The sequence below is a fragment of the Ostrinia nubilalis genome, chromosome 27, assembly GCF_963855985.1.
Source record: "Ostrinia nubilalis chromosome 27, ilOstNubi1.1, whole genome shotgun sequence".
Classification (NCBI taxonomy): Eukaryota; Metazoa; Arthropoda; class Insecta; order Lepidoptera; family Crambidae; genus Ostrinia; species Ostrinia nubilalis.
In genome coordinates this window covers 7,205,826-7,230,683 of record NC_087114.1, presented here as the reverse complement: position 1 = coordinate 7,230,683, position 24,858 = coordinate 7,205,826, and the positions used below count along the sequence as shown (strand labels likewise).

General features: G+C 41.6%; 1 protein-coding gene across 1 annotated transcript; it reads left to right on the top strand.

Annotated features, from left to right (window-relative positions):
* Positions 1-2,778: 2,778 nt before the first annotated feature.
* On the top strand, positions 2,779-23,830 carry LOC135084806 (UBX domain-containing protein 4-like). The gene is made up of 15 exons (XM_063979545.1): positions 2,779-3,009; positions 3,794-3,931; positions 7,966-8,091; positions 8,703-8,837; positions 9,504-9,673; positions 10,242-10,376; positions 12,297-12,431; positions 12,626-12,687; positions 12,813-12,984; positions 14,535-14,654; positions 16,568-16,663; positions 17,269-17,410; positions 18,191-18,318; positions 20,683-20,851; positions 21,980-23,830. The coding sequence occupies exons 1-15, from the start codon at positions 2,928-2,930 to the stop codon at positions 22,210-22,212; spliced, it is 2,043 nt and encodes a 680-aa protein (XP_063835615.1). The 5' UTR covers positions 2,779-2,927; the 3' UTR covers positions 22,213-23,830.
* The last annotated feature ends 1,028 nt before the right edge of the window (positions 23,831-24,858 follow it).

Below are 24,858 nucleotides of genomic sequence, written 5' to 3'. Positions count from 1 at the left end.
GAAAATGCACTGCCTGAAAGAATCACACAACCTATTCCGATTACTATGGAAACCGCTGGGAAGGGGTATCTTTGTTCAACAATTACGTCGAAACTAATAGACGTAGACTAATAAATTTACATTCGTTTTGTAGAATAGCTCAAATACTAAAAATACAATGCAAATAAATCATACCTTAACGACCTGGTTTTTCTTGTGTTGGAAAATAACTGAAAAAGAAGTGAAAAAAGTAATGTATTTTTCTAATTAAATCCATTCTTACTCCCATAAAATGTATGAAACTTGTAATAATTTTATTGGCTATCGCATGATATAAAATATTTGCCTATTAATGTTAAGCTACCCACGCTTTCACTTGTTTTTTAAAGAAGAGGTGTAAACTAAAAATTAAAAACTTAAATCGATGTAATTTTTCGAGAAATGGGTCAGGCCCCAAATTTGAAGTATTTTTATCGATAAAATTGTCCCTAGATTTTGCCCTTAAAGTTTGATCACTACAAGCCCGGACACACTGTATAATATCATTGATTCAGAACAACAAACTTTTGTACAGGTAATTTACAAACTTAAAAACTATACTATATACAAAAAAAATACAATATTTACAAAAAAGGAAAATATTTACAAAAAATATGATCAACATCAAGCTTATACCTAATACAAATTAATAGTGACCGACCGAATATTCGTTTTCGTTTTCGTTTTCGGCCATTTTCGGCCAAAAAATGGACATTCGGCCATATTTTCGTTTTCGGCCAAAAACCAGCCGAAGCTTCGGTCAAACCGAATATCAAAAATACGTGAATAAGATGGTGACGTTTATCGTTCCGATATCTTCGGGAGTGAATCTGGTGCACTCATGGTCCCAATCAGACTTGAACGGACGCGGTATTGTCACACTCTTTTGAAGTTGTGAAGTGAGGTTACGTTGTAAAGGGTGTCCAGCGACAATTTTCCAAGTTCAAAATTGAATACAATAAACCCAAAGAGTTTTCATTAAGTTTAATTGTTTCAAAATAGAGTCTTATGCGGATTTGAAATACGCCATGAGTCACTGGTTGGGAGCCTACAGAGCGTTCGCAGTTGAGCAATAAGTATTTGAAATGTATTGTCGAATGATCGATGAATGTCTTATACCACAACTGCAACTGCATCCCGGTCAACTACGTAACTCTATTTCAGCAAGAAGGTGTCTCACCACACAGGGAGAGTACCTTGATGGAGACACTGAGGACTATTTTTTTTTTAATAAATGATCAGCAAGTACAGGGCCATACCCTAGCCGCCTCGGTTACCAGATCTCGCACCATGCGACTTTTTCTTGTGGGGATATCTCAAGTCAAAAGTTTACAGCAAACAATCCTCAAATAATTCAGGTTCTGTAAGAAAATATCCGCCGTGAAGTTGCAGGAAAATTATTAGCGCGATTTGCTCTCGCATCGTTGCGAATGTAAGGGTCCGGCTGTGAGAGTGCCTATAGTAAAACGGGCATCATTTAAAAGACATTGCCTATAAAAAATTTAATCCACATTTTTAAACTCCAGTTTGCATTAGTAATAAATAATAAAAAATCATTAATTTATTTGTATTCATTTTTGAAGTTAAAAAATTCCCACTGGACACCCTTTATTTCTTCTTCACTTCCCAATATTTCAATATACACCGGAAATAATATTCTACTAAGAATTCATGATTAATTTTTTGTGTTTTAATGCCGGTTTTCTATAATCAATCTTTAAAAATCAACTGTCAAACGTCATTATGTTTTTGGTCAAAACATTAACGGTTTTCAAAGTTTTTACATAATTTCAGATTGAAATTTGAGAGTTGAAGGTCATTTTCGTTTTCGTTTTCGTTTTCGGCCGAAAATGAGACTGCAGCCGAAGCTTCGTTTTCGTTTCCGTTTTCGGCTGAAAATCCATATTCGGTCGGATACTACAAATTAAGCTATTTTCATCTCGATTCTGAAGGTACGGCGACATTACATAATAATATATCAAGGTAAACACTGCAATGGAAAATGTAGAGTCGTATGTGTTGTAGACATATTGACTAAGAACTTAAATTAATAAAGCGCTAAGAAGAATTGGCATTCTTTACGAGATCTCCGTTCAATAAATAAAAGAGTGCTATGAAGTAGCGAGCGACCCAACAATTTGGCTAAGAAACCCTGCCTTGTAGAGATTGAATTTTGTGTCTTTCTTTAAGTTAGCAACTTTAAACTATGAAGTTAGCAACTTTAAACTTACGGCTTACCGGAAACATTAAATAAGCTGAGATTTCTCAGTTTTCTCATCATAATAATACCTAACTAATTAAACAATACAAGAACAAACTTACCAAAACAAAATTCTTAGTCATCGTAGCGACATCTAGCGTAGAGCAGAACTACTAATGACAATAATTATAAAGTAGCCCCATCTAGTGGCGAGTAGAGAAATTCTCAAGGTCACATGAAACTTACCATAGACAAACTTCTAATATTTCATCAAATATAATCCGTCTCGTTTGAAGAGATATCTTTCACGGTTATCTCACCCATATCGGAAACCTATTTCTTCATTTTATAGGGTTATACAAAAGTACGTTCGTAAACAAACTGTATTTAATAAAATCACATTAAAATTTTTTTTAGTGCTGGGTGAAACAAAAATTATACAATTTTTTTATAATAAATTAATCAATTAAATAATGAATATTTGGGAAAGTCTGAAAGTTAAGTACTTTCGTTTTTATGGTTTCCGAATATTCTTGTCGTAATGAAATTGTCACGAAAAAACAAAAACACGTCAGCTGTCAAAATCTGTTGTGTCATGTCATCGTAATATTTTTGTTCGCTCCTTGGACTGAAATAGTCTAAAAAAACAGCAAAACAATAGCGGGAGGTTTACAACTGCGCTAGAAAACTTAAACTTAGGCGTTCCACAATGCATTGGTACGGAGGAAGCATCGCTGAGGCGGTTACGCTGTCCAAGCAAAAAAACGCTATTTTCGTTGTTTTTGTCGAAGGTAAGGCCTGAAATACTAATTAAAAACCTTATTTGGACTTTAAACTGCATATCTGAGGTCCTAAACACACATTTTCAGGTGTAGAAACTGCACAATATTACGTCATATTGAACGCGTACAAGGCTGTTGATTGGCTCTATGAAACTAGCAGTCTATGTCGTAGAAAGCCCCTAATCTCATTATAAAATTATTTTCATATATTTCCAAGCCGGTAAAAGTAAAATTGTAGACTTGTGGGCACCATTTGTCTAACTAAAGACTTTCATCTACATTTCAATTCTATCCTGTTTGTCATTCTATTTCTACTTAAAAGAATATTGTTGGTTTCTTATTAAATGAGGTAAAAATGATGAAATCAAATTGTCTAACACAGAATTATTAAAAACAATGTTGATACTTGCAGACTCTGTACACAGTGCTTTACATTCTGTATTCCTGTGTTCTGCCACTAAGCTACATTATCTTCCAAAACAAAAAGATAAAGAATCCTGCTCTAAAATGGTTACACTGTCATTCTAATTCCCATCCACGTCGCCACTGATATAAACGTGAACTAGGGGATGTGTGTAAAGAAAGGCCAGTTAGAGCGCACTGAGGTTTATTCGCATAATAACAGTACATTTTATTATGCAGCCACGCGTCGCATACCCAACACCTTTCCTGTGCCGTAAGCACAAACAAACATTGGAAATTGTTTATTTAGGGCCACTATGGTTGTTTAAGGAGTACAACTAAGGGCATTACTTATTCTTTCAAGTTGTAAAATGTACTTGTGTTCTCCCAGGTGAGAATGACCTTTCTGCAGAGATGTCAGCCACCATCGACGACTCAGCGGTGGTGAAGCGGCTCTCCGACCAGACCAACTTCCTGGCCATCAAGCTGAAGAGCGGCACCACTAACTACACACACTTCGCGCAGATCTGTATCCTTTGAATATTGCCACAGAGAAAGTTCTCCATTACCTTTGCTTCTAACAAGCAAACTTTTTTAACCCTCTTAATTTAAGTACTAAACTTACTTTAGGTCCCAATGAGGATCAGTACTGTTGTAGAAAATTCAATAAAACTAGTATCTACGTTAATCTTTAAGACATAAGAAAGATATATCTTTTTGAATTATCCAAATCGGACCATTACTTACGAAGATATTAAGTAATAAACATAGGCCGTTTTTGCCGCTAAAAGTCAACGTACGCAGGGCCGCGTGACGTCACTATATCCGAATCGAGCGCAGCCGGCGTACTATTGGGATGGAAAATATTTTTTTCCAGCTAAACCAGGCCTGTTCATCTCCGCGAGTTTGCATCGAAAACAAAACACGCGCGACTACCCCTCCTGAGATACCAAATCGACAGGACAATCACGAGCGAGTATTGACGCACGCACGTATTCTTCACCCATTTGCATTGTAAAGACAATAAACCATATGAAAAACGGTGGTGTAATTAATACTGTGCAGTATTTTTTAACTGCCTGAATAATATTAGAAACACAAAATATAATTCATGCTTATTCATGTATTTCCTCCGCCATTTTTCGCAGTTTGGCACCTCACGTCACACATCATTTTACCGAAGTCAGCCCTATGTCTTCGGCGCAGTACCGATCACTGACGTTTGTCAACAAAATGGTGCTCGACTCTTGAGACAAGCTAAATTACACCATATTGTTAACAACATTGAGCATACATTTTTTTAAATACCTTCGCGAAGAAAATCTTCTGTACGAAGTACTTATTATTATTCTGTGGCTAAACTATCAGTTTTAGAAAAAAACTTTTATAGCCTGACCAGGAACATAAAAACCCTGGCATAGAGGCGCGTCAATTGCATTTGATAGTGCAACAACACTGAGTACAGTCGTACCTGTGTTAAATTAATAGGCTAACTTTATGTATCAGGATTCAGGATTACGGGCTAATTTGATATTTTCATGAATAACGAAAAAATATTATTATAGGTAACCTGGTTTAAATAAATTAAATGAAAACATCAATCGAGCTAGTAGGATTTATTTTATTATTCAACTGCAATGTCTGCTCATGAACGCTTCAAACTCGGTACTTCTTTCCCAATTCCATAAAATTCAACACTTAGAAAGTGACAAAAAACTTTAAAATAGGTAGTTGAAACAAACCACAGCTAATTTTCATAGTGGACTGTACTATACGATAAACATGTCAGTCAATTTGACACCCTTGTCGGAAAAATTATTCAATGAAAATATTGTCCGAACCCTTAGTATTTCTCTTCGACAAATATTTAACACATTGTGAACCACTTTTCTTTCACGACTATGAAAAGATTTTAGCAATTTAATTCACAAAATCAATTGCGCACATTTAAAATAAAGTTTGTTTACACTTTGACAGCAATAGACTGACATGCAAGGTGACATGACAATGAAGTTTTCAGTTACTGTTGCCATTAAAAGAAATTAGTACCATTAGTTTTCCGCAACATGGCGAGGGTTTTTATGTTCCTGGTCAGGCTATAATAACATTTATTCATCAAAATAAAGTAACCTATCGATCAGTAATTTTTAAAAATAAAAATTGTGAAAAGTAAGTATCGCTATGTCCAAAAACCACATTTTCATAGGATTCGATGCAATGCGGAGACGCGGTTGGGGTGAGTGTAACTTAATGATTGTTTGTATTGAACATAATAATACATAATATGATGCTAATACCCAGTTTCTGGCCTGGGGGGGGGGGATAAGTCATACCCAGCTTATAGTCTGGGGGGAGGGGCAAGCCTTACCCAGCTTCTGGCCTTGGTGGGAGGGGGGGATAGGCAAGTCATACCCAGTTTCTAGCCGGGGGGGGGGGGGGGGGCAGCCTTACCCAGCTTCTGGCCTGGGGGAGAGGGGGGGGGGGTCAAGTCATAACCAGTTTCTATGGGCTGGGGGGAGGGGCTAGCCTTACCCAGCTTCTGGCCTGGGGGGAGGGGGGGGTCAAGTCATACCCAGTTTCTGGCCTGGGGTGGGGGTATGTAATACCCAGCTTCTGGCCGAGGGGGAGTCATACCCAGATTATGCTTATGGGCTGGGGGGAGGGGCTAGCCTTAACCAGCTTCTGGCCTGGGGGGAGGGGGGGGGGGTCAAGTCATACCCAGTTTCTGGCATTTCTGACATGGGGGGGGGTGTCATACCCAGCTTCTGGCCGAAGGGAAGTCATATCCAGCTTATGCTTATGGCCTGGGGGGAGGGGGAGGGGTCAAGTCATACCATGTTCGGGCCTGGGGGAGGGGTAAATCATACCCAACTTCTGGCCGAGGGGAAGTCATGCCCAGCTTATGACCTGGGGAGAGGAGGGGGGCGGGGGAGTCATACCCAGCTTCTAGGCTAAGATTAAATAGATTTCCAGGAGGGAGCAGCTGTCCTTTCCTGCAGCAGCTGGCCCGCCCATGGGAACGGCGAATAGATAGGTAGGTACGTAGGTTTAACTCAGAAAAACTAAATAACAGGTAGGTATTACGTGTACATCGAAATGATCTTCATAGCAATGTCTTGTAGCCTAGGCAGAGTGTATCTGCCTCAGCTATACCTTATTGTTAGAAGTAAATAAATTAATACTTATACATTTTTATATTTTACTTGGAAGAAGATGACTCTAACAACACTTATGAACACTTTATTTGAATAAATCGCCAAATATACCACCGCGGAGACCCCAACCGCCTCTCTGCGTTCCATTGAATCGTATGAGCGTATGGATTTTTTGCGTTATTTTTCACAATTTCTATTTTTAAAAATTACCTATCGATAGCTTACTTTATTCTGATGAATAAATGTCATTACAAGTTTTTCTCTAAAACTGATAGTTTGGCTAGAAAAAAATATTTTCTATCCACGCAGTACGCCGGCAGCGTTCGGATCGGATATAATGACGTCATCGTCCCCGCGCCGGGCGGTCAGTGAACTTTTTTAGTAATTTGGCCATAACTTCGTCAATTTTTGTCGTAGAACAAAAATTTTTGGACTGTGTAATAAGGATTTCTTAGCCCTATAAATCTGCATTCACAGCTAAAAATCGAAATGATCCTCATTGAAATAAATATTGAAGTTTTATTATTTTCTTAAATCGATGACGATGACTTACAAATTACTTTAAAAGCCAACTTACTGGAAATACAAACAGTGTGGTCCTAGTAGATTAGAATAGGACCACCATTTCTCCTGTGGATATCGTAAAAGGCGACTAAGGGACAAATATGTAAACATCAGGTCTCCCCCAACCAATTTGGCCAGTATGCAGCATGGAGAGTTTAGGCTAAGTCCTCCACTTGCCTTTGGTAAAGTAGGAGACTAATGCCCGTTTTCATCATCAATCATTTGGAAACATAATGCCTGTTAAGTGTTACCATAGGGGTCACTTAAAAATTAGGGATTGATGGTGAAAACAGGCATAATTTTCTTTCCCAAAGACTATAATCCAGGCATTTTCAAGGCGAGAGTGAATAGGCACAGGGCAGATATGTACCATCCGAGACTGCATCCCACTTAACACCAGGTGCGATTGCGGTCAAATACCTGCCTTGTAATGCATAAAAAAATTGTCCTGCCTGACTGATCCTTAAATTGAGTCGTGCCCATGTAGTGGAGACTAAATGACCAGTAGCCTCATTCACGTAACAAAACTTCAATGACAACAAAACACTGAGTTACGATCCTATCGAGTAATCGTTCTATCAAAATGACCCCTGTGAATACGGGTTTAGAACTGTTTTCCAATGGGACGACGTAACAGAACGTCAATTACAACAAATCGCTGAGTTGCGATCCTATCGAGTAATCGTTCTATCAAAATCACCCTTGTGAATACGAATTTAGAACTGTTTTTTTTTTCAATGGGACGACTTCTAAACGTCAGCGAGATCTTGACTGTCAAAATACGTGAATTAGGCCACTGACAATGACACACATTGACGCAATAAGCTCCTAACTCAGTACTCAGACCAGTTTGTGCCAGTGCCATCCCTATTCTTCATCGGGCGGAATGGCACTCCCTTAGAGGTGGTCTGCGCAGGCGTGCAGCCGTCCAACCTGGCCACCAGGATCGACAGGATATTGGAGGAGCACCGTAAGTAAAAATTATTCAATCTATGGAAGAATCCCTGTTCGTGACTTGAATTGTCAATCGCAACTTAATACTTCTAAAGCCCGGTCCGTGAGCACGTAGAATTTTGTCCAATGACTCCTAGCTATCCATCCTTATCGCTCGCGCGTAATTATATTGCTGTCGTGACTGTGCGACTGGCACCCGCAGTGAATGTGCGAGCGCGATAGCGACATAATTACGCGCGAGCGATAAGGATGGGTAGCTATGGGTCATTGGACAAAATTCTACGTGCTCACGGACCAGACTATACCAGGCCAGTTCATCTCCGTGAGTTTGCATGGAAAACAAAATACGCGCGACGACACCTCCTGGGATATCTAATCGACAGGACAATCACGAGCGAGAATTGACACACGCACCCGTATTCTTCACCCATTTGCATTGTAAAGACAAACTATAAATGACGGAAGTGTAAATGAATGGAAGTGACTGCAGTATTTAACTGCCTGAATAATAAAATAATTAATCATGTATTTCTTCCGCCGCTCCGATCAGTATGTTTTTCACAGACTGCATATGGAGAAGTACACTGTTAGTTTACAAATAAAAACTCAAGCCACTACCTTCTCCAGACAACGAGAAGCAGCCATCGATGCAGCCTTCCACGTCAGCACAGAACGTTCGCGAACAAACCTCGAGTCTGCTGCAGGCTGAGGCCGCGGCCAGCGCTGCACCAGAACCTAAGCCAGCACCAGAGGAACAGCCTGGTAAGACAAAGACTATGCCCGTTTTCACCATCAATCCCTAATTTTAAGTGACCCCTATGTAACATAACAGGAATTTTGTTTTCATAGGGGTCACTTAAAAATTAGGGATTGATGGCGAAAACAGGCATAATAGTACTTTGAGACTAATTTCACTTTAAACGGTTTTACCTTGAGACTCCTAAAACTTAAATTAAATGTAGCAATAATGTAACTTCAAGAACAAAAACTTTTGCATGTTTTATGCGACAGAATATGCTGGAATGAATTAAAATTAACACTAATCTGTAACTAATTTGTTGCAAATAAATGATTTATTATTCCCGCCTTGAAACTGCCGTCACTTGAGACTGTTACCACCTATAGACTTCCACCAATTGAAATTATCGATTTTCTCCTTGATACTGTTCCCACTTCAAAGCTGTTTCCCACCTTGTGACTTTTCCCACGTTGAGACATGCCCCAATGACTGTTTCCAGTTTCCACCTTAAAGCTTTCTCCCATCTTGATACTGTTTCTCACCTTGAGACTGCCACCACTTGAGAATGTTTCCAATCCCACTTTGAGACTCAACTTGAGACTATTCCCACTTTCTTACTGTTCCCATCTTGAGACTATTTTCACCGTTGATAGTGAGACTTTTCTAATCACAAAACCAACACCTTCCAGAGACCTCATCCGGTCCAGCGGCCAAGATACAAAAGACCGAGCACCACGAAGTAACCAAGTCAGGGCAGGAGTACGATGTAGTATGTGATGGAGACGTGTGCGTGAGGAGGCCCCGCGCCGCCGGGGCGGAGCCCGGGCCCAGCCAGCGCCCCGAGCCTGTCTCCGCCGCGGTAAGTCATTAGTCTACTGAGAAGACCGAAAAAAACTAAGTCCAGGGCGTCTTTGCATCGGTAAGTCAAGAAAACTGACGAAAATCTACTAAGTTAAACCGAGAAGACCACGACTATTTCCAATGTAGAAAGAGAATAGTCTCTATCTGCTGTGGTAAGTCATAGGTCTACTGAAAAGACCGCCACAATGCATAGAACCACACATAAGTCTATTGAGAAGACCGAAAAGACCGCTACAATTTCTAGCTCAGCTGAAGTGGTAAGTGTTAGAATCGATAAGGGTTGAGTATCTGGCTAGTGGAACAGCCAATGGTCTACTGAAAAGACCAAATTCTAGACCAGCTCACTATCTTTGCTCCCAAATCAGTAAGTAACAGAAAATCTTCTTTGGTGTTCAACCAGAGACTTGGGCGTCTAGCTGAGGTAGTGTCTACTGGTCTACTAAGAACTAAGAAGACTGAATTCTAGCCCAGCTCACTATTTTGCTCCCAAATCAGTAAGTAAAAAAATCTAGCTCTTCGGCTAAGTATGTTCAAGTCGAGCGCCAAAAGACGGAACACCTCAAAAGACCGAGCACCACGAAGTAACCAAGTCAGGGCAGGAGTACGATGTAGTATGTGATGGAGACGTGTGCGTGAGGAGGCCCCGCGCCGCCGGGGCGGAGCCCGGGCCCAGCCAGCGCCCCGAGCCTGTCTCCGCCGCGGTAAGTCATTACTCTACTGAGAACACCGAAAAAACCACCACTATCTAGGCTTAAGTCTGTTTTTGCGGCGGTAACTCAAGAAAACTGACGTAAAACTACTAAGAAGACCGCTACAATCCATAGAACCACGCTTAGATCTACAGGGTGTTAGGTAAATGGGTATATGAGCCGACACTAGCCCATGTTAACATGGGCATATAAATGGTATGGTGAAGTCAGAAAATTGATATCTTCATTTTAATTATTTTAATTTTCATACAAATCGGATTTTATAAAATTTGTTTTGTATGAAAATTAAAAAAAATAAAATGATGATTTCGAATTTCTGACTTCACCATACCATTTATATGCCCATGTTAACATGGGCTAGTGTCGGCTCATATCTGGGGGCACGGCAGTGCCCCCGCCAAGTCGAGCGCGAAGCAAACACTGCCGTACCATCCTTTACTGGAACCATTTCGCCGCATTTTCAGGCCCCTATTTGAGAACCTCTGGATAAGACCAGAACGCAGAAATTTTCGTCATCTAGTAAGCTATAATCACATACTTTAAATCCAAAATTTCAAGTCTGTAGGTCATTTAGTTCCGAAGTTAAGCGAAAGCAAAGTTTCGCATTTACGACACTCACTCACTGATGATCATCAAAATAGAACTAGTACTTCCCATTAACTCAGAGGGCTGAAATTTGGTACAGAGTTAGGGTTTAATGGCCACATAAAGGGAAAACTATAAAAACTAGGAAAATCGAAGATCTGGAGTAACCACATTCATAATCAATACTACTCCGGCCCCGTGGTGTTCGCCTGTATCGCTCACCGCTAGATGGCGCTAGCACTAGCAAGCGGTGTCCAGATTTTTTTCCTTTCTAGAGAAAGTCGTCGATTAAGTTGAATGTTGTGTAATTTGCATTTCGTTGATTTCGTTTATTATACTGTAAGGTTCGCTTAGGTTATGTTATAATTAAAAACAATCTGATTCGTTGTCCATGTTAAAGGTCGTTGAGTTTATTTGTGTTTAATATCGTAAAAAATGTTGATAAACGACGACGTTAAATAATTTTGCCACGTTCCACAAAAAGAAGTGAAATCCCACCAAAAACATTCTGTAAAAAACTAGCCAAGTCTCGATGGAGCTGCTTGTTTATCTCTAAAAAGTAATGAAATCTAGACAAAGTCGTGCCAAGTCTATGGTTCCTTACTGCGATTTCTTTATTATTATAGTTAATGTTGTGTGACTTGGCCGTTGAACAATCTTTATTAAGATAATCATACATTATAAATACGCAGCTTTACTGAACCTACAATTGACTGATTATTGTTGAATCAACGTTTTCCAAGTGGCAATTTTCCATCGTCAGTGGGTAGCGGTTCAGGCGACTGATTGGTGCAATGGTGTCATGGAGCACCTGGTTTTGTCACCCTTCAACGGCCAAGTCACACAACATTAACTATAATAATAAAGAAATCGCAGTAAGGAACCATAGACTTGGCACGACTTTGTCTAGATTTCATTACTTTTTAGAGATAAACAAGCAGCTCCATCGAGACTTGGCTAGTTTTTTACAGAATGTTTTTGGTGGGATACCCATTTACCTAACACCCTGTATATTGAGAAGACCGATAAGATCGCCACAATCTATAGAACTACACAAATCTACTAAGAAGACCGAAAAGACCGCCAGAATTTCTAGACTGGCTAAATATCCAACAGCTTCTGAAGAGGTAAGTAATAGAAACAGCGAAGCCTGAGTCACAGATTGCGATGGTATTTGTGGAACAGCCATTGGTCTACTAAGAAAACCGCATTCTAGCCCAACTCACTACCTTAACTTACTTCCAAGTCCAATCAAACAGCCTTCTTCGTTGTGGATAAAAAGAAGCCTGTTCTTTGGCTAAGTTCGTTCAAGTCAATCTTCAAAAGACGGAGCACCACGAAGTAACCAAGTCAGGGCAGGAGTACGATGTAGTATGTGATGGAGACGTGTGCGTGAGGAGGCCCCGCGCCGCCGGGGCGGAGCCCGGGCCCAGCCAGCGCCCCGAGCCTGTCTCCGCCGCGGTAAGTCATTACTCTACTGAGAAGACCGGAAAAAACTAAGTTAAGGGCGTCTTTGCATCGGTAAGTCAAGAAAACTGACGAAAATCTACTAAGAAAACCGAGAAGACCACGACTATTTCCGATGTAGAAAGAGAATAGTATCTATCTGCTGTGGTAAGTCATAGGTCTACTGAAAAGACCGCCACAACGCATAGAACCACACAAGTCTATTGAGAAGACCGAAAAGACCGCTACAATTTCTAGCTCAGCTGAAGTGGTAAGTGTTAGAATCAATAAGGGTTGAGTATCTGGCTAGTGGAACAGCCAATGGTCTACTGAAAAGACCAAATTCTAGACCAGCTCACTATCTTTGCTCCCAAATCAGTAAGTAAAAAAATCTAGCTCTTCGTCTAAGTATGTTCAAGTCGAGCGCCAAAAGACGGAACACCACGAAGTAACCAAGTCAGGGCAGGAGTACGATGTAGTATGTGATGGAGACGTGTGCGTGAGGAGGCCCCGCGCCGCCGGGGCGGAGCCCGGGCCCAGCCAGCGCCCCGAGCCTGTCTCCGCCGCGGTAAGTAGTAGAACTAGCGTTTACTGAGAAGACCGAAAAGATCGCCACAATCTATAGTGACCCGGGCCTGTCTCCGCATCTGTAAGTAGTACAGTCTCCTGAAAACACCACTATTTCTAGCCTAACAAGCGAGAAAATCTAGGTCTTCCATTAATTGGCATTCATTCAAGTATGTAGTCTTCTGAGATTTCTAGCCCCTACCAGAGATCCTCACTTACTTCGGAAGCGATAGGTTTGACTGTATCGCACTCGGTGAGCCATCTAAATAGTGATGGTCTACTGAGAAGACCGAAAAAACCACCACTATCTAGGCTTAAAATGGTCTTTGCGGTGATAAATCACGGAACTGGCGTAAATCTACTAAGAAGACCGAGGAGACCGCTACTATTTCTGATGTAGAAAGAGAGTAGTCTCTTTCTGCTGTGGTAAGTCATAGGTCTGAAAAGACTGCTACAATCCAATATAGAAACACGCATAGGTCTACTGAAAAGACCGCCACAACGCACGCCCCGAGCCTGTCTCCGCCGCGGTATGTAGCAGACAAACTAGCTTTCGTCTATTTAGTAGAAGATCGAAAAGACTACAATCACTTGTGATTTAGAAAGAAACACACACTTTTTTCTAAAACGGTGAGTGATAAAAACAACTAAAGGCATTCTTAGTCTGTTTCTGCTGGTAAATGTAAACCAAGCATAGGTCTACTGAGAAGACCGAAAAGACCACCATTATATCTAGACATTATATCAGTGACTTGAAATTGATTTCGAAGCGGTGAGTATTGAAACAAGCATAGGTCTACTGAAAAAATCGAAAAGGCGTCTGTCCACGATGCGGGTAGTCTTAAAACTAGCTTAGATCTATTACCACTATTTCTAGAACACCAAAGACCTAAAGTCGATTTTCTATCATAATCTAATGCAGTGGTTCTTAACCGGTGGTCCGCGGACCACTGGTGGTCCCTGGGGGCATTCCAAGTGGTCCACGAAGACATCGTAATAAACAAGTGACGTGACGTGATGAGTCAACACAACGCAAACGGCGCACAGTGGGCGAGAAATCGACATCCCCTTTTTTGAAATTTTGAAAAAAAAAGTGGTCCCTGACAAGACAGAAATTTTGTAAAATGGTCCCTCGTGACTTAAAGGTTAAGAACCACTGATCTATGCTGGATTTCTATATTCAATCCTAATCCAAATTATACGGATTTGGATTGTCAACTGTCAAATTTTAATATGTTTTTGGCCAAAATAACTGCGGTTTTTGATGTTTTTACATTTTTATATTGTTTATAAGACTATTTAAACAATATTAAAGTGTAAATGCATCGAACATTTTGGAAATATAATCTAAAATTGAGTTCAATTTGACAGTTGTAATCCGGATTTGGACAAGGATTGAATATGGGAATCGGGCGCTAGTGGAATCATATAACTAGCATTATGTCTATTTAGAAGAACGAAAAGACTAAAAACACTTGTGATTTAGAAAGAGTTTTGCTTCTAAATCGATGAGAATTCTATGCCAAGCGTATAACGTGAATATTCTAACAGTCACAGATGGAGACCGAGCCGTCAGCTGAAGACAGCACAGCGAGCATGGAAGAGAAACTGGAACGGGCTAAGGAGCTGATCGAAGCCAGGCGGCGGGAGAAGGCACAGAAGGAGAAAGAGGTAAGAACTGCCCTTTCTTTCATACAGTATTCAGTAAATGTTTATTGCTATACAGGGTGGAATTTTGTAATGCCACCTGGAAGGAAAGTACTCTTAATATTGTAGATAGAAAAATTTTCTCAAAGAAAACATTCCTTTATTTTTGAAAAGAAATAGAACTGCATTCAAATATTTCCAAAAATTTGCTTGCCACACCTGGGAATCGAAACAACTAAAATCTGTTATTTTTAACAGACCCTGTATTTTTATTGCATCGATCGTTAGGGTCAAGTATAAGGATGAAATCTCTCTAACAAACTTGATAAATCAAATGAAAGGAAATCCATAAAATCTTAAATTATTTTAATCATGTACAGAAAATTGTATGGTATGGTAGTGAATTTTCGAAAATCTATTAATGCAGTTCTCTTTCTTTTCAAAAATAAACGAATGTTTTCTTTCAGTAAAATTTTCTATCTGCAGTATTAAGAGTACTTTCCCTCCAGGTGGTATTACAAAATTCCACCCTGTATATAAAAATCGTAGCTCGTTGAGACGATGGCCGTTGGTGCAGAAAATTTCTCAAGTGGCGACCACGGGCTGGAAGACGTAGCGTGGGTAGGCCTTCTACTAGGTCAGTGGTTCTTGACCTTTGAGTCATTAGGGACCCTTTTACCAAATTTCTGTCTTGTCAGGGACCACCTCATAATCGGTCAAAACCAGTTTGACTGCAAAAATCAGTTAAAAGTGGTTTTGACCAAGGTGAGCAAGTGCACTTCGTGGACCACTTGGAATGCCTCCAGGGACCACCAGTGGTCCGCGGACCATCAGTTAAGAACCACTGTACTAGGCGGACTGACGATCTGGTAAAGGTCGTGGGAAGAACCTGGATGCGGGCAGCGCATGACCGTTCTTTGTGGAAAACCTTGGGGGAGGCCTTTGTCCAGCAGTGGACGTCATTTGGCTAAAACGAACGAGCGAACGAAGATATGAAAATGTTTATTGCTAAAATTTTGATTTGATTTGATTTGATAAATAATGGCGCATATTTGTAAATAAATGCTTTTTGTTTCAAAACGCTTCATGGAATTGGAAGAATGCTGAGGTAAATAACACACTGATCTGTCGACATCACATAAGACTGTTCTATAATAGACTATAAATACAATTGCAAATTGCGTAAAGGAAACAGTTTTTATACATAACTAACGACCCGCCCCGGCTTCACATGAGTGCATTGAAATTATATACCTACCTTAACCTTTAATAACTCTATCTATTGATGAAAACAGTTCCGTACTTAGTTTAAAGATACGATGATAACAGACAGCGGAAGCGACTTTATCTAAATTTGTATTGTGCCTATATCATGTATTGTGTATTGTGCCAAATAAATAATATTCTATTCTATTCTAAATATATAAAAGGAGAAACTGACTGACTGACATATCAACGCACAGCCTAAACTGCTAAACGTAGGCACTTGAAATTTGGAAGGGACGTAGCTTAGGTACCGTAGAGGTGCACTAAGAAAGGAATTCCCGAAATTTCCGAAATAGCGGGAAAATCCTTTTGTATGAAAAATCTAAATCGCTTAAGTTAGACGCTTGAAATTTGGCATGCAGGTACCTTAGTAAACTTAAAGCTTAGTTACAACAGGATATTGCAAAATTCCCACAGGAACGGGAGTTAGCGGGAAAAAACATTTGTAAAAAAAAATGTAAACCGCGTAAGATAGGTGAAGGGGTAAAACGGGATCCACGCGTACGAAGTCGCGGGCGGCCGCTACTATGTAAAGAAGATTTACAATCGTCTTTTCAAGATTTTCTGTATCTCATTCTCAAGTTTGATTGGTTATTCAAACACATCGCTTCGGTGGAAACTGGGCGTTAGTGTTCAATACCACCCACCACTATAGTATATTTATATTTCAGCTGGAGAAACAGAAGGAGTTAGAACGTCGCTCGCAAGGGCAGGGAATGACTGAACTCAAGAACTGGCAGGCCGAGCAGGAGTTACGGCAGATTCAGGTGAGAAAATAATTATTTATTTAAATGACAATGCCAGATTTTGTATGGAAGGTGGCGTCTTTTTTTTTCGCGCGTCTATCGACCAAACCTTGCTTTTTGATTACAAAATAGTGTAAAACAAACTTGTATCGGCTTGTAACCAAACTTAAACTTGATTTGGTACCGGCCGATGCCTCATACAAAGTAAAAGTCGACCAAACTATTGGCCTACTTTTACGGGGTGTCTAAATGGCCTGATGTTCGTTCGTTCGTTTCAACCGAAAGACTGCTGAGGTTTTCCACGAAGACTGGTCCTGCGCCGCTCGCATCCAGGCACCTCCCGCGACCAGATCGTCGGTCCACCTAGTGGGAGGCCTGCCCACACTACGTCTTCGTGCTTGAGAACTTCATCATCGTCATTTCAGCCATAGGACGTCCACTGCTGAACATAGGCCTCCCCCAATGACTTCCACAACGCACGGTTGGTAGCGGCCTGCATCCAGCGCCTTCCTGCTACCTTTATCTGGTCGTCGGTCCACCTTGTGGGTGGACGTCTCACGCTGCGTTTTCCGGTACCTTATCTGTCTGAGAAATGGCCTGATGATGACGAAATATTTGTTTTACAGGAGGAGCGCAAACGCGAGAAGTTCGAGAACAATCTAGCAAGGCAAAGGATTTTAGAGCAGATAGCGCAGGACCGCGCTGAAAGACGGGCCCGTGACCAGGCGCCGCGGGCGCCGCCCGCGCCTCCCGCGCAAAGCGGAGCCAGTAAGTGTTAGAGTTCGACCGAAAAAGTTAGGTTTCGGCCAAAAATGTTTTGGTTTCGGCCCAAAAAGTTTTTGGTTTCGGGCAAAAAAAACTTTTGACCAATCTTTTTTTGCTAAACTTTAACAGTAAGTGTTAGGATTCGGCCGAAAAATGATTTCTTTCGGCCAAAAAAAAAGTTTTTTTGCTAAACTTTTGGCTTCGGCCATTTTCGGCAAATACAATATTTTTGGTCTGTCGGTAAAAATCAAGAACAATCTAGCAAGGATCAACAACAAAGGATCTTGGAGCAGATTAGCACAAGACCGAGCTGAAAGGAGGGCCCGCGATCAGGCGCCGCCTGCGCCGCCCGCGCAAAGCGGAGCCAGTAAGTATTAAAGAAAAATGTGTTTGGTTTCGGCCGATAAAAGTTTTTGGTTTCGGCCTAAAAAGTTTTTGGTTTCGGCCATAAAATTAGATCTCAGGCCAATCTTTTTTGCTAAACTTTCGGCTTCGGCTTTTTTCGGCTAAAAACGGTTTCGGTATGTTCGGCTAAAACAATTTTTTTGGTTCTTTCGTCCATAATAAGCGCGTGAAGTCTGAGAACAATCTACCAAGACAAAAAATCTTAGAGCAGATAGCTCAAGACTGAGTTGAAAGACAGGCTCGTGATGCCCCCTCGCGCATATCGGTGCCAGTGCCTTATGGTTTCGGCCAAAAAAAAGTCAGCAATGATCTCCAGCTTTTTTTTCAGCAAAAAAAAACTTTAACATATTCGATAAAAACTACATTTTTTACTTTTAGCGTCTGGTGACGGGTCGGGTCGCGCTCGCGTTCAGTTCAAACTGCCGGACGGCCGCTCGCACACCGCGCACTTTGCGGCTGACGATACGCTGGCGACCTTGCAGCAACATATCGCTGACAACTTGCAGGTATGTTATCATACCAACAGTGTTTATACAATAGATCGTTTCATCCACTCGGACGCGCCCCTCCATTCTTCCGCTAATGTTTGAGCGTTATCGGTACACGCTAAATGCTCCATGAGTGCACACGCACACTACAGTAATGCCTTACGGCTTGCTCGGACCACACTCCCCGCACCCCGCGCGACCGAGACCAAACATTGGTGGCGCGCGTCCGAGTGGATGAAACTATTTGTCCAAATGATAAATCACGGTTTGTCAGGACGACAAAACAATCTTCAATCAAAAAGAGTCAAATTTACCTGCAGCCTCTAGAAATCGTAAATAGAGGTTCCATGAAATGCAAATGGGGTTCATGAGATGTAATTATGGTCCATGTGGGACGCAAATAGGGTCCAAGAGATGCAATAAAGATCCGTATGGCACGCAAATGAGGTCCAAGGGATGCAATAAAGGTCTATATGGGACGCAAATAAGGTCTAAGGGATGCAAATAAAGCTTTATGCAATGGGCGGTATCTTGTGAGGAAAGTAATGTCCATTTTCACCATCAATCCCTAATTTTTAAGTGACACCTATAGTAACAAATAACAGGAATTTTGTTGTCATAGGGGTCACTTAAAAATTAGGGATTGATGGTGTAAACGGGCGTAAGTCTCCCAACTACACGTAAGCTACAGCATCGTATAGACAATGGTAGTCTTCTGAGCCAGGTAAGCCTCAGTTCAAACTGCCGGACGGTCGCTCGCACACCGCGCACTTTGCGGCTGATGACACGCTGGCAACACTGCAGCAACATATCGCAGATAACTTACAGGTGAACTAGATCATCATCATTATCGTCATCATCATTTCATTCTAGCTAAAGCAAGACCAGGGAGTGCCACAAAGCACAACGATATTTGGACTCTATGGATACATCACCATAATTATTTGGATGATTTCGAAAAATGGTAGTCGATTGCTGGATTGAAACTACAAGGCAATCTGCAGATGAGCTACACTGTCATTAATGGACTCATAGTAAATAGGGGTTCCATTAAAAATGCAAATGTAATCAATGGGATGCTATAAATGTCCATATGGGACGCAAATAAAGTCCAAGGGATGCAAATGGAGCTCCATTCAATGGTGATAGTCTTGTCAAAAAAGTAATGCCTGTTTTCACCATCAATCCCTAATTTTTAAGTGACACGTATAGTAACAAATAACAGGAATTTTGTTGTCATAGGGGTCACTTAAAAATTAGGGATTGATGGTGTAAACGGGCGTAAGTCTCCCAACTACACGTAAGCTACATCATCGTATAGACAATGGTAGTCTTCTGAGGGAGGTAAGCCTCAGTTCAAACTGCCGGACGGTCGCTCGCACACCGTTCACTTTGCGGCTGATGACACGCTGGCGACGTTGCAGCAACATATCGCTGACAACTTACAGGTAAGACTCACTTTCTATCTTCCTTCTATCCCAGCTTTTTAACTTCACCACAATCGCAGATAACTAGCAAATGTCATCACCATCATTATCTATGATTGATGACAGACGATTGTTGGAAGAAAGTCACTAAGCTCGATTAGCTCGATCTTACATGAGATTCACTTACCGCAAATAAATACAAATTGGTTTCCACAGGATGCAAATAATAATAATAAATAATAGGTAAACTTTATTGCCAAAATGGAATGGAGGCCACGTACCGGAAAACGCAGCGTGGGACGTCCACCCACAAGGTGGACCGACGACCTGATAAAGGTAGCAGGAAGGCGCTGGATGCAGGCCGCTACCAACCGTGTGATGTGGGTGTCATTGGGGGAGGCCTATGTTCAGCAGTGGACGTCCTGTGGCTGAAATGATGATGATGATGATTGCCAAAATTGTTACATAATTTGAGTTTAACAGCAGTTCCTGCACTAGACTCGCAGGCCTGTATCGCAGCTGCCAGTGAGTGATTATTTTACTTTTTACTTTAAACTGTGAAATGAAAGGGTACATCGCATGAGGTTCAATAAGATGCAATTTATGGTCCAGCCAGAGAATCAAGAGACCCCCGTGAGATATAATAGGGGCAATGCAACACGCATACGTGACTAAATGAAGGTTTTCGCGTATGAAAGATCCGCTAGATGGCGGGACTTGGATGTGGGGTCTGGCTGCTTGACATATCTGTCAAGTTGACAATGTTATGTCAAAAATAACCAATCATGCAGCATTTGGACCTCGCGTCTACGTATTGCCATCTGGCGGATATTTCATACGCGAAAACCCTCATTGGATGCCAATAACGCTAACTCTAATGCAAACAGGACTAAATGGGATATAAATAAGTGATACATAGTAATCTAATTGGCTAATGTGATATTTTTGTCATCAGATGTCAGCGTCCAACTTCTCCCTCTGGACGGCGTTTCCTCGCCGCGAACTAAGCGACCCTAGCGCCACGTTACGACAACTGGAACTAGCGCCGTCCGCCGCCTTACTAGTGCTGCCCAGGCGTGCGCCCACACAGGTCGCCGCGCCCTCGCCCGTCGCGTCTATAGTCGGTGAGTGTCTATGGCTAGTCGGTGACTAGTCGGTGAGTGTCTATGGCTAGTCGGTGAGTGTCTATGGCTAGTCGGTGAGTGTCTATGGTCGCTGCAGCTAGTCGGTGTCTATGGTCGCTAGCGCCACGTGCGGCAACTGGAACTAGCGCCGTCCGCCGCCCTGCTGGTGCTACCGAGGCGCGCGCCCACGCAGGTCGCCGCGCCCTCGCCCGTCGCGTCCATAGTCGGTGAGTGTCTATGGTCGCTGCAGCTAGTCGGTGTCTATGGTCGCTAGCGCCACGTGCGGCAACTGGAACTAGCGCCGTCCGCCGCCCTGCTGGTGCTACCGAGGCGCGCGCCCACGCAGGTCGCCGCGCCCTCGCCCGTCGCGTCCATAGTCGGTGAGTGTCTATGGTCACTACAGCTAGTCGGTGTCTATGGTCGCTGCAGCTAGTCGGTGTCTATGGTCGCTGCAGCTAGTCGGTGTCTATGGTCGCTGCAGCTAGTCGGTGTCTATGGTCGCTGCAGCTAGTCGGTGTCTATGGTCGCTGCAGCTAGTCGGTGTCTATGGTCGCTAGCGCCACGTGCGGCAACTGGAACTAGCGCCGTCCGCCGCCCTGCTGGTGCTACCGAGGCGCGCGCCCACGCAGGTCGCCGCGCCCTCGCCCGTCGCGTCCATAGTCGGTGAGTGTCTATGGTCACTACAGCTAGTCGGTGTATATGGTCACACAGCGACCCTCCCCCGTCGCGTCTATAGTCAGTGAGTGTCTATGGTCACCACAGCTAGTCGGTCGCGTCTATAGTCGGTGAGTGTCTATGGTCACCACAGCTAGTTGGAAGTTGCTAGTGGAACTAGCGCCGTTAACCTGCACTGTTAGTGCTACCTAGATTTCATACAAATTAAAATCGGGCCCAACTATCGGCCGACATAAAGTCGATTGTCTGCGCCTAGGCTAAATGACCTGCCGGGCTAGAATGCGCGCCGTGATATCTTTATCGATGTCAAAATGTATGGGCAGAATCGATAAAATGGCGTGATAACCGCTTATCGCAGCGCGCATCCTAGACCTACTGATAAATCATTATACTTTTATCAAAAAGAGATGTTCGCTGTCGCATTTCTTACCTTCAAAATCTTGCATTTTCCAGCGATCTTCACCCAATTCATCACCTCATTCATCCTGGCGCCCTCACAGCAACTCTTCAACTGGATCCGAGCGCGTCTATTCGCTCCCCCACCCCCCACTACCCCAAGTCAACCCCCTCGAGCCTCCCCCCCTCCCGGCTTGCGTAGGAGGGGGAATATTCATAGACTGCCCGGGGATCGAGCGGCGGATGATGATAATAACACTTGGAACGGGAATTCCACGCAGCAAATGTAGGGGTTTGGAGGTTTTTAAATGGGAGGCATTGTGGCCCAAAGGGGGATTTATTTAGACACTAATGACTGGATCAGGGTTGGGCATTCTGAGGCCCAGGGGAGACGAATCAGATTTATTTAACTAATAGATTATTTGACACCATTCCCCAATAAATAAATCGCAACTTATTTAAAAAGACACTTCATTCTTTTCTTAAGTCGCGGTCTTTTATTTAAGGCGGCGCAAGAACGAGACGTATTGTGTAAACACGCACTTCGGTTAGTTTCGTCGACTATAATACTTCGGTGTGCGTGCTCGCGCTTCGTCTCGGTCAATTTCCCGTTATTATAGTGTCCTTGCGCCTTTAGACACTAATGGCTGGCCCAGGGGTCTATTTTGGCCAGGGGAGGGCATTCATCAGAATTTTATTACTGGCTCATTTTTAAATAGTTATTCTGGCACGCATTTAGGGTGCATACTTTAGGGCCACTGTTCTTTCCGTTTTCCCCTGGCGCCTATGGATGTAAGTTTATCAATAAGATGGATGTCATCTCTAGTGTGTTATACAGGGTGTCGATTTTGACACTTTGAATGGTGAGAGATAGAAAGAGTTGTGTTTTCTGTAAGAGACAGTTTGGCAAAAAAATTAAACTTTCTACTGTCTTGTTAAGACAGTATGCTTTTTTTTAATTGCTGATTGTTAAATTGTCTCTTAGTTGTTTTTAGACAGCAATATGAGTGGGCACTCACTATACAGAAATCATTCTTTAAACTAAATCAAAATATAAAAACTTCCTGTCGATTTTTGTCAAACTGTCCTTATGTTGTATAACAGATAATTGCACGTCCACCCTGTATCATTGCAAGTATTTCTTCTATAGCTCGGTTTTATTCGAGCGAGTAAAGTGACAGATGTGACATAACCATTAAAAATGGCCGACACCACAGATAAACAATCAAAATGTCAAATAATGACAGCTCTAATGACATTTTACTCGCACGAATCAAACTACAAAAAGTACTATCATATATCTATGGTCACCTCAATGCTAAAAAAGTATTTAATGTATTTTAGTCTATGGTTTCTGGGGCACATCTTCGTAAGAGGTCCCACCAAGTAGATAGATGAATTTGATGGACGATTTTAATCATAGTTGTTAATAATGACTTCTACAATGGATACTTATATTTTAATGTTAATTGTTAATTTCCACTATTTATTTAAAGACAACTTAATTTTGCTTGTTAAATGATATCATGTTGATAAGGATTAAAATTAAATCATTTAGCGCTTTTAGATAATAATTTTCTTACGGCCATATTGTTTTCCAAAATATTCATAAATTAGGATAAGATTCTGGATTGAAATGGTGTTAAATAAAAATTGCATAATATATTATGTAGGTATGTTAAAACAAAAGTTTGCATGAAAAAAGTTACATGTCAAAATTTACTATAACAACAAAAAATTGAAATGGCATACGATCATATCAATCGGTAAATTGTAATAATCGAATGGTTCGACTGTAAAATGCGAGCCCATTAAATTTTTTTTTCCGTAATTGATCCAAGGGGCGTTTGGATTCTTTTCATTCCGATGAGTTGGTGCTACAGTATAGATCGTTTCATCCACAAAGACGCGCCCCACCACTTGGTCTTGGTCGCGCGGGGTGCGGGGAGTGTGGTCCGAGCAAGCCGTAAGGCATTACTGTAGTGTGCGTGTGCACTCATGGAGCATTTAGCGTGTACCGATAACACTCAAACATTAGCGGAAGAATGGTGGGGCGCGTCTTCGTGGATGAAACGATCTATAAAAACTTATTTTTGTTTGGATAATGTAAGTTAGAACCTTTCGACAGGTTTTCAGAATGATTTATGACTTAGGTGAAAATATGGCTTTACTATATTGAAATCTGAAATAAGAATTGTAAACTTAAAAATATTATTACGACTATGTTTTAATTTTATGGAGCATATTTTCACCCTGTATGTATGGTTTATATTAAAAATAACTAAGTTGTGAGTTGATATGAAGATATTTGGGAAATAAACCTTATTCTCCATGAAATAAGAGCGACTGTTGTTCAACTGTTAACTGAGGTGCCGTTTGGAGGTAGTCAGCGTCAAATAGTTCGTGGCACACAAAGTAGCCAAAAAGTTCGCAACACGTCTTTGTTACAATGAGGGCTATCGTTTTTATACTTAACAGTTGGCACCCCTGACGATTGACAGGACCTTACTCTACAGTGGCGCCATCTTGATGAGTGCAAATGCGATAGTCCTCCTACCACTTTCGCGCTCACCAGTTGGTGCCACTGTCTTCGCTACTAGCAAGTGACAGGACCTTACTCTACAGTGGCGCTAACTGGTGAGCGCTAAAACGATAGCCCTCATTGGAATAAGGTTGTGTTGTTAACTTTTTGGCCACTTTGGGTGTCACGAACTATTTGATGCTGACTGTACAACGACATCAGATAATTTTTGTTGCATTAGTTATCTTGATGTCTGTACCTAGAATATGTTGATATATTAAAATATGAAAATATCCGACGAAATAAGATTTAAATATTTATGAACATTATTTATTGCCTAATTTCAGTTTTCTAGTATAGTTCTAAACGTCTACAATGTAATTCAGCACTGTATTATATATTGATAAATAAAGTT